This window comes from Elephas maximus, chromosome 3 (assembly GCF_024166365.1).
Source record: "Elephas maximus indicus isolate mEleMax1 chromosome 3, mEleMax1 primary haplotype, whole genome shotgun sequence".
In the NCBI taxonomy this organism is placed as follows: Eukaryota; Metazoa; Chordata; class Mammalia; order Proboscidea; family Elephantidae; genus Elephas; species Elephas maximus.
This window is the reverse complement of record NC_064821.1, coordinates 137,029,849-137,041,094: the sequence shown is the minus strand read 5'-3', so window position 1 is coordinate 137,041,094 and position 11,246 is coordinate 137,029,849. Positions and strand designations below refer to the sequence as shown.

General features: G+C 37.0%; 1 protein-coding gene across 4 annotated transcripts in view; it reads right to left on the bottom strand.

Moving 5' to 3' along the window:
- Positions 1 to 2,896: 2,896 nt before the first annotated feature.
- LMO4 (LIM domain only 4) overlaps positions 2,897 to 11,246 on the bottom strand; it is a 21,042-nt gene continuing 12,692 nt past the window's right edge. For 3 of the 4 annotated variants that reach the window (XM_049879688.1, XM_049879686.1, XM_049879689.1), the window contains exon 4: positions 7,725 to 11,246. This exon is cut by the window's right edge and continues 1,258 nt beyond it. Coding sequence is in view for 1 of the 4 variants with exons in the window: in XM_049879687.1 (XP_049735644.1) it covers positions 7,709 to 7,717 (9 nt within the window). In the remaining 3 variants the exon portion in view is untranslated. The other variant, XM_049879687.1, reaches the window with a different exon arrangement.

Below are 11,246 nucleotides of genomic sequence, written 5' to 3'. Positions count from 1 at the left end.
TAAATTTAATACATCTATCCCCACCCCCTGCCAAAAAAAGTACTGATAAACACTCTTCAGGCCACTGCTTGTCCTGGTTATGCAGTTCTGGATGTGGATGGCATTTGCTGAAAAACTGGATGTATTCTGGCTACCAGTCATATCACCAACAGGGTAATCATGTGGTTGAGTTCACAAGTCCAGCTCCCTCACTAAAAAAAATTCTACCTGTCAGCGTTGTTACCAAGCTTAACCTATCAATTTCATAAGCTCAGGTCATAATACATGCCTAGCAAATACACAGTATCTTGCTCTTTACTACTGATATTCTGCAGTTTTGAATCTACAGTTATGTTGATCTATACACATTTCCCAGGTCCTTAACAACCTAAGGAGAACATATGTATATCCATCCATATCCAATGGAAAGGATAATTTAGTCATCGATCTAGGAAAAACATACAGCCATGCATCACTTATTGTCCGCAATTCATTCTGTGAAACACGTCATGTGATCTGGACATTATGTGAACACCAACTATATACTTAGCAAAGCTATATGGGATGCTTTTTGTTTTACTTCCAAATCAATACTTTACCTTTGACTCTTTCTGCTGGTATCACTAGCACTGGTTTTGCTGTGTTTGGGAGCCATGACGCACCTTGCAGTAATATTTTTGAAAGAAAATTAAACAGAGATAGTGCTACAACATTCAAGAGACATGCAACACATGAGACTGGATGCTGCTGCCTGTGAGTCAAAGCATACACTGTCATTATGGTAAACTTTTTATTTGTAGGTAGGGAAAGTTCACATTAAAATAACAAAAAGTACAATACAGTACATACATAAGCCAGTTAACACAGGCGTTTATTATGACTGTCCAGACATATGTATTACTGGTTATATATGTACTGTACATTATACACCTGGCAGCACAATCGCTTTGTGTACAAGAAACATGAGATACATGTGTTGCCTGTGGGAAGCTGTTGTGTTCACCGTTTATGTCCACCATGTCCCCGTGAGTCGGAATCAACTCGACGGCAGTGCGTTTGGTTATGTCCCATTCTCAGAATGAGATTTCTGAACTCTACTATAACCTTATGAGACCGTGGACATATATGGGGTTGGGCATTGCCCGGATGAATGTTATGTGGCGCATGACCATACAGGCTAACTTTAGCCTCATTAAGCACACAGAAGAAAAAGTCTGCAAAAGGGCCACTGGGCTAAGAGATACTCAATGAAATATCATACAGAGATGATGGGGTATGGGAACTAGTACTTCTGCACCATAATCCACTGCGGTCAAGAATCCATGCCAAAAAAAAAAAAAGTCTTTTTGCTTAACCTTTATATCAACATCAGAGAATGGTTATTAAATTGGAGTAAGAATTTTTCCTTTAACTGTTTTTTCTCTTTGTAATAAAGGCAGCTTGGATTTAATGGTGTGTTACAGTGATTTATTTACAAGTTTTGATATCTTTTTGGACTCTAGCAATTAATGGGAAAATAGGTAGTACAGCCAACAAAATTTTAGAAATCAGCTCAGAATCATGTTTGGATATAATTAAACGTATAATCTGTTCCATTTGAATACTTCAGAGCTCTCCCATCTTAAAACAACAAATATGAATATAGTTCTTTGATGGCATATCTGTTTTTCACGTCAAGCTAGAACATTTAAAATTCTTCTATGACAATTATTGTGTCTGTGTCTGCATTACTTCTATCTTCAAAATTATTTTCTATAGTCTAACTCATTATCCTTTTATTTACCACAAATGATATCTGCAGACTCAAGCCACAGTTAATTCAAACTTTTTAAACATACCATTTACTACTTTGTGTGAGATGTATTTTTTGGTTGTGCTTTCTCTGGACAAATGTGATTACTACAGTCTTGCTCTTTTTCCTCAGCAACAATGTGGCAGAGTTGTTAACAACTATACTTATCATGAAGTAGTTGAGATTTTTTGAAATTCAAAATAAATTTCATTTAGACAAAGGCTGAAATATGCTGGCAATCTAAATTTGTTGGCATTCTAAGCTGGATAAAGATAAAATGCAGCACTTTAATTTTTTATAGCTCATAAAATAATGTATATCATTGTTGTAGTCTAACAATTTATAAATTTTACCAAAATGCCTAAAAGGTCAGGGTTCAAATAGCAGCTCTGGCACTTTGGGCCTGTGATGGCCCATGTTGGAGCCTGAGGCAAAAGAGAAGACCAGTAATACTGATCCTGCCTGTATTTAAAACTGACTTTTTATTCATCGTGGATTTTTTTTGCACTCGTTTTGTTATTTTAAAAAATTATTTCACTAAAATATGATATAGGTACCTCACTGCACTTTAGTTACCTTATCTGTAAAACTGAGGTAATACTACTAATTAACAAGATTGTCGCAAGGACTGAGAGAGCATGTGTAAGTACATAGCATGTGTAAGTACGTGTAAACTGTAAATGCGAAAGTATAAATCAGGACTGACTCGATGGCACCAACAACAAAGTATAAATAAATACCCTTCCTTACAAAGCATTACACAACCGCAAGATGAAGTTATTGTATTTAAAGATACTAGGTTTCTGGAAAGTCTAAGTCCTGTAACTGATGACAGATATTGAATCAGAGGTCTTAGACAAATACGCAGAATTTAACGTACAGCCATCCCTACCAAACCTTAAAGTTATATAGCTGCAGCCCAAGGAATCAACTTCTTTTCCAGTTTTCATAATTATTCTTCATTTGTAAATCGTCCTCAGATTTGTCTGTTTTCTTAAGAACATTCATTTCACTGAAAATGAAAGATTAATGTAGGAAGAAATTCTTCAGTGTTTTCCCCTTACTGAAAAAAGAAATGTATGTGTGTGTGTGTGTGTATATATATATATACACACACACACACACATACATACACAGAGATATTTAACTTGAATGACCACGGTGAAAAATAAAAAAAAACAGATGCACTGTATATGAAAGTTGTTTTTGAAAACATCAAGGACGATTCTGATTCAGGGTGGGGGAAATTTCTAGGCTGAAGGAAGGAAGGTGAGATACCTCCTGTTCTGGGGAGCTAATGACTTGTTTCCCAGCTGGTTAGAATTCAGTGCTAATTGCATTTTAAAACACCACCTCTGAAACCCGTTCCTCTCTCAGGATCTTACATCAATGTTTCGCATTTTCAATAAAACCTTTGCACTTCACCTTTCTCACTCAACAAATCCTCAACTGTAGATCCACAGGAAGAATTCAGTTCAGATCCTTTCCGTAGCAGGTTTTAGAACTGGTGGTGGTGATGCTAATATCCGGGAAAGACTGTCCTGCCCTGTTTCTGAGGGGAGAGAATTAAAATAGGTATTTTGGTGGCTCAACTCAGGCTTGTCCGTCTTAACAGAGTCATTAAACAACTTTCAGCATCATTCAAAGAACTTATAACAGAATCAATTGATTTTCGTCCTATGCTTTATTAGTTGTGATTTAGGAGACAGAATGGTCCTGTTTACACAGCTGTAACATGTCAGGACCTGTAGTACATTATTGGCTTGAGGCCTCAGAGTTGCAGTCCATTCTCAGCAGAATCAATCTGAACTTGAAAACATTCCCTCTAGGAAACATGCACAGATCTACTAGCATAAAGCACTTCTTGTACCACTGAAAATAGTATTCACTTGAGGTAAGTTTCAAGTTCCTCTTCCAAAAATCAGCCCCGACTTGTTGATGCTTTCAGCATGTTCAGAACGGGATCAGAGGGCTGCGCTGAGGTTTCAAATGCCTTTTAACTAGATGCCCAACATAGGTGAATATATTACACTTTGCTGCTAGTCAGATCTGAGACCCTGCAAGTGGGAGTTGCTGGCTGTTTAACATGCGTTCAGAGCATTGCCAATCTAAAATGGCTGCTCAGTAATACTTTAATTGCAGTTTCATGGAAACAAATTGCTATTTAACTGCAATAAGCATTTCTGTGACTTGGCTGGACTGACAATGGGCGGCTCTTAGTAGTAACAAGCGACAAGTTATATCAACTTGTAAATGGTCTGTTCCCAAAAGCCTCTTAAAACTGAGCTGAGGTGCACAAGCACCCAGGATACAATTCCACAGTGAAGAACTCTTTGAGAAAACCACCGGCCTTTTCTCAATTTAGTGCAATTATTTAGGCTACATGGAAATCTGCACTAGACTCTTGATATATAGCTCTCGGATTCACTGTTTTGTTATTTATTGGCCCTAAAAAATATTTTATATAAATAGTAGTACAAATTAAAATCTTAAACTACATTGACATTTAAAGTCATTTAAGAACTTCATTTTAGATGATTAGTTGTTTCAAGTATCTGTTAATAAAGGCAGAAGAATTTAAATAGTTACTATTAAGAGGATGACAATTTCACAGGCTTCATTTTGGCGTGACAGTTTTCTCATTTTGTATTTTATAAGACACTACAGTCCATGTTCAACTGTTTCCTAATAAATTCTGAAGAACTGGAAATGGTTTCTTGTGGCAAAGGATTTGGTTAGCAAAGGCTTCAGGGGGCTCCCCTTGCTTATGGAATGTATAAATCTAAACTAGGCAGTTGGATAGGTAAAAACATTAAACTCTTTTAAAGGACAATGTTTTTATAAAATTGTTTCATTAGCAAGACTGACAATTTGCATGATTGAGACATTTGTATGTATTATAATTTTTTTTCTTTCTAACAGGTGTAGAACAGGCCTTCAGTAACATTTGCTTTTATTTTTAATTGCACTTGCTTGTAGGGACTGGGGCCATCTTGCTCTATGACGTGGTTAATATTAAATAGATCCTTTCAAAGCAACGGCATACATTTCACTAACTAATAGCACCACAAATGCAGTGGATGAAAGGTGAATAAGCTCATGTATTTTTTTTTTTTTTTCCTAAGCAATACTGGGGTTGGGAGAAACACTGCACACAACTGCTGTTCACATCAGAATAAACCTGTGTTCTTAGTAGCTTTCTATCCACACAGAGCATCCCCATTAGAGCAGGGTTTTATTGTTTGAAATGCCTCTGGTTTCAAGAAAAGTGTTTTACCTAAAGCATGACTACTACTTAAATATGTTCTATTGTATATTCATAGCTCCATTAGTCCTTCTCCAATTTAGCACATCAAAGAGAAGACTTCGTCACTTCCATGTGGATTATACTAACATGAGTGACATTTGTAATCTTTCAGGTCTGCAACTTAAGAAATGCTTTTAGAAGCTCGTTATTAAATACGCAGCAGTGCTTGAGGAACCAGCCATATAATAGTTCATTTAAAGTCTTTAATGACCTTAGCTCCCCACATCACCAAATGCCACACTGTATTACTTACTATAAGTTATTAAGCATGTCTTTTGAATTTTCTACACTATAGAGGACATGAGTACTTACACTAGAAAGGATACAGAAGATGCTTGCGGTCTTTATTAACACCTTCCCTATACCACCTAGATGAGTCCAGGTTCCCTTAGAAAGTACCTTAAAAAAAAAAAACCGAACTACATCCTAGTTCCTAGAAATTCCCCCAAGAATCTCTTAAACACATGTCCTTTGTGTGATTTTGTACACCTTATTTTCTTTCCTTGCATTTATAACTCTACAATTCACCTTAACTCTCTGCCTAAGGCGGCTTATAGGGGGCTTGCAGTTTACGTAAGTCAGTTTTCCTCCTGGCTAGGAACCTTTGAAAGCAGGAAGGAAGCAACAAGATCTCAAAGGGAGACTGTTAGCTGAGACGTACAGAGCTAGACCCTCCTATATGGCCCATTCCTATTCTCAGAGAGGAAGCTAAGATAGGGATCTTTACCGAAATAAGACAAAGTAAAATAAACACCATTTTTAAAAAGAAAAAGAGAAGTTGCATCATAAACACACCTGGTTTTATTTACCTGTGATAAAAAGCTGTAGTTGAGATTTACTCACATAGAACAAGCCTACCAGGGAGCCCCACATCCAGACCCATGTGGGTTTTCCTCATCCCGGTACCAGCTATGGGCCCATTGAGTTCTTACACTACACGTTCTCTCTTCCACAAGCACGGCTGTAGATACTCCGTGCCTCAGACTATATGCCTCAGGAATACTATTACATGAAATCTGAATCCTCCCCCAAACACATGGAGAGGCAGAGTCAGTAGGAGTACAAACACAAAACAAATCACACAGCAGATCGTACTCATCTAACAACTCACTAGGAAATGGCTTCTTCTACCATCCAGGATCACCACGAATGAGTTCTGGGTCCCTAAACCACTAAGGGAACCTTAAAATACATACAGGGACAGTTCAGAAATGCTATTTCCTTCAAAAACTACAAACTTGATACGGTATCAAGACGGTTACGCCATATTCTTTAACATGCTTCTCATCAATAAGCAGAGCTTTCCTATTGAGAAAAAGGGAACAAACAGGATGGCCAAAGAATCAAACCAAATATTCGTATGTCAACACAGAGATTCACTGTGATTTAGCAAAAGCATAACAAAGTATTAACACAATTAATATTCTGAACCTATAAAATAGCTTTGTTAGAGAGTGTTTTGTACCTCCACCAGAAATGACATGGTTATGTAATTCAACAGGAACCCTGGTGGCGCTCGGTTAAAGCACTTGGCTTCAAACTGAAAGGTTGGGGGTTCAAACCCACCAGCCACTGTGCAGAAGAATGATGTGGCAGTCTGCTTCTGTGAAGATTTACAGCCTTAGAAACCCTATGCAGCAGTTCTACTCTGTCCTATTGAGTTACTATGAGTTGGAATCAATTTGCCAGCAATGGGGTTTTAAGTAATGTGAAGAATATCTTATTGGCCCAAAGCTAAATAAATACACACACCATCTCCTTTCATAACCCCTACAATTTAAAGTGAGCTTGTTATCAGAAAAAATAAATTTCTTCCAAAATACAAAAGAGAAAAAGCAGTGTTTAAACCCAAACTCCATTGAGTATTTTTTCTTTTAAGTTTTTATTATTTAAATACACCATACTAGAGCAAATGTCTCTGAAAATATCACAAATAAAAGATTTTTTTCTTCATTCAGCAAATTAGAAGTAGGGGGAAATTTCTACACAGCAGCTGCTATGAGCCTGATTTTTTTTCCAATTTTTTTTTCTTTTTCTTTGCCATGGGACTAGCAACATTAGGACAAAAACACTTACATGCATACATACATTGTATTTTACAGAGATACAATAAAAGTGTCTGTGATAGAGTATCACAAAAGCCACATCTCTTTCCTTTATCTCATGTTCAGTTTTGATTGAAACACATTTCCTTACAACACTTAAATATACAAAGAGCAAATAGAATGTTGTTAAGGTAAAACACAGGGTACAAACTCTGGCCAGTGCCCTGCTAATTGTTAATGAGGGTAGAAAGCAGATTTGAATGCTTCTTTTAATTAGCTTCATTAGTCATTTCCCTCCCCCCAAGCTCCCTCCCCCCCCCCAAAGATGTCCTCTTGTGGATCTTTTTTCATTTTCTCTACAGTCTCCCATTAGCCCAGGTTCATGGAGTCCTTAATGTTCATATTCAGTCATTTTAATACACCAATAAATGCAGGAAGGACAATCAAGACTAAAGAAGGTGCAATGGCATGGAGCTGGCACTGGTGCTAGCTACAAAGGTGACTTGTCTACTGAAGACACATGGGATCCACCTGTGATGAACAAAATCTGAGATGAAGGCACGCATTCTGCATTACTCTGACCTTTTAGCAGACCTGCAAGAAATAAAAATGGGCATCTTAGCTAAAACGCTAAATTTGAGAGAGATTAAACTCAAACATGCCTGCTTTTGTCTTCTCTACATTCTCTAATCTTTTTTTATTATTCTCCAACTGTGATTTGATGGAGCCTTTCTACGCTATGTTGGCAGTGAAGAACTAAAGCATAACATTTTCTGCAGTTTTACTAGCAGAGAAAATGAGACAATAAATGGACTTTCAAGAAGTTTCTAGTATAAAGTTCTACAACGAATTGCTTGACTCTGTTACCAGCAAGTTTCTTTCCAAAAGGAATGAATTATAAAGTTCTTGCCTAGTAGTGATATCTTGGACTTTTTTTTAAGAGCACATTCATAATCAAGACCCTTCCCACAGCAAGTTTTGGGTTAATACATTCAACTGTGTGACCTTTGGCAATGTACTCAAACTGCCCTGTGCCTCAGTTTCCTTATCATTAAAGAGAAGATAATAAGGTTGTTATGATTACAGTAATACACATGGAATACCTACAACAGGGCCCGGCACATACTAAAATGCTCAAAAAATACTGGCAGTTATCATTAGTATTGACTTCTGATATTCCCATGTGACATCTACTCACCTGGGTCTTTCTCTACCTACACGTACTTACCTATAAAAAATTACATGTGTGAATAATTCAGATATTATTTTTCTGATTATCACATCTAATTTTTCACTTAACATTTCCTATCTGCCTATGGGATTGGGCAGTTTTACTCTGTCTCACAGGGTTGCTATTGTCAGAATTGACTTGATGGCAACGGGTTTTTGATGTCACTTAATGTTACATAAATATTGTAATTATATGAATCAAACACATGTACTGTGTTGATCATGCATCAATTAGAGAGCACAGAGTTCAACAGCAGTCTAACTTTAATGTCTAAGTTAGAAATGATAATCCATACAGTCTTCAAATACAATCTGTTTGCAATTACCAAAATGAAATCACATATATATATATTAGGTTTTTACGGTTTTTAAATGACATTTTGAGCTTCCCAGAAAGTTCTCTTTTCACCCTTTCCCTAACTTACTAAAAGCCTGAAGTCTATTAGGAACTGCAGCCCCCCACTTCCAAGCTAATTAAAGCAGTGGAGGCTTAATTCCCCAGAGTGGAAGCTCAGTGTGAGAAAGGTAATTTGTCTGTCCAGAACAAAGATGCGGTAGCAGCCAGCGAGCATATTTAATAAATGAGCATCAAATGTACTCTGCGATGGACACACACAACACCGATTATATAACTACGGGGGAGCTACAGAGTGCTATGTAAACTAGTACCCTCAATAAATTTTCCTCCAACTAAACGCATCTGATCTCTAATTTCTACTGAAAAACACAGATAATTCTAGATGGTGCCTACACTTTTGAGTGGAAAAAAGAATTTCACAGCAGACAAAAATCTACAAAAAAAATGTGGCCACAATTCCTGATTGTATTTACATAGCTCTAGTAATGTTCTCCTGAGGACAGCCAGCTTCCTTTAAATGACACAGGCTATAAAATTTTGTAGATCCTTGAACACAGTGGTCTGAGATTTCAGTCAAGGGACTATGCGATTTAAAAGCTTAGTTGTTTTTCTCAGAATATACAAAAGCTAAATAATGCAGAACAACAACTACACACCCCAAATGCTGGGAACACATTTCAGCAGGATAAAAGTTTAAAGGGACTAGATGACAAGTGCCTATTACTTTCCATACAATTAGCTGCCTTCAAAGAAGGGATGTACAAATAACCAACTCATCATGTGTAGGCCAGAGGATACTTGGGTATATTCATAATGCGTCACACGCTAGAAATGTAATCGGTTCTGTGCGCAGAAAGAAAACAGTCAAAATAAATGTCCAATCTTCCCTACCAAAAATATGGAGAACAAGAAAAAAGAAAATAATAAAATGGAGCTATTTGTCATTTCTCCCTATTGCATCTCCTCCAGAGATGAAATGCCACAGGGTTTTGGGAAAATAATTTTAAAGCATTCTCCAGGTCCAAAAAGCAGTTTATGTTCTACCAGGAAGTGTGTTTTCATTAACTCTTCCCCCTTGCCCTCTCATTAATATCTCCCTGGACCACGTTCAGCTTGCCCAAAACCTTTATTTACAAAAACTACCTTGTGAATTAACTGTGTTCATGGTGAGCTGAGCACCAAGGGCAAAAATGTGAGACATTTTATGCCAACAGGGAAATGTTCTTAATTAACATCCCCCCCAAAACACAGCTTCTCACCAATGTCTGACAAGAACATATCCTTAAGTTATATTTCCTTACGCCTTTTAAGAGCTATTAATTTTCAAAAGCCACCTGTCTCTTTTTGGCTCCTAACCTTGTGAAAATATACATCAGTAGGTTCTTATTCACTGCCTAAGATATATTTAATGTTCCAAAATGAACTCTACCTCTTCCATTCTGAAAAATAGAAGACATAAACGAAAAGGAACCATATACATAACCATGTGAACACGTAAGAGATTTTTCTGCAGTTTCCCTCCCTAATGCCTCTAAATTTACGTCATCTTGTATTCAGCAAGATGGGACTGAGACCCTGCTCGTATTTCTTAGATGTCCTTTGCACTTCATCCCTAGCTAACACTGCTATTGCCTGTGTTCAGTGCTTCACCATCGGGTTCCATTTTGCATTTTGCCTCCACAGTCTTCAATTCTCACCATGTACGTGGGTGAGCTGTAACAATCACTGTTCATACGTTGCTATCTCAGGGAAAGAAATGGTATAAAACCAGCAACAAACTTGAGATGTAACCTGGGGGAAAAATTAAGCTTTTATATTGGAGGGAAAGGTGGGAAAGAGATAACCATTTTACTCCTAGCACATTTAACTTTTTGCTACCAGCTCTAACCACAAACAGCCTTGCCTCTATTTTGAAACGGGCATCTCAAAATATTTACGCTACCCATGCATTGTTCTCAACTCTGCCCTGTAGATTCACAGCATTACAATTAGAGCCATAAAAATCTGTAAGTATTTACATATATTGGTACCTGTCAAAGAAGCCTGAAATGCGAAACAATGTTAAGTGGTTAATTTACAATAATTAGACTTTTATACTTAAAAATTACACTCTATGTAGCACCCCATCTAAGTAAATAAAGCTGCACATATTTTCATTACTTGATTTTTACTTAGAAACGGAGCATACATTTAAAATTAACCCATAAACTTAAGAGAAAACGACAAATACAAGCATTAAAATACGGCAGCATAATTTCAAATGGTGAAGAATTTTCAAGTATTTGTCATTTGCCCCTACACAGCATTAAAGAAATGCATTACAGAAGACCAGGCAGCCTAATATTTTTTTCTGAGACTTCTGAGGCTTGCAAAATTCCTTTTTGCAGATAAATGTTGTTTTTTTGTGATCCTTACAACAGACATTAATGAAGTTCCTATTGTAAATCCATAAAGAATTACCAAGTGAAGTGTGCACTTTTTGTTTCAATGCAATAACTCAGTGCTGTGTGATTGCCTGGGTTAATGATGAAAAAG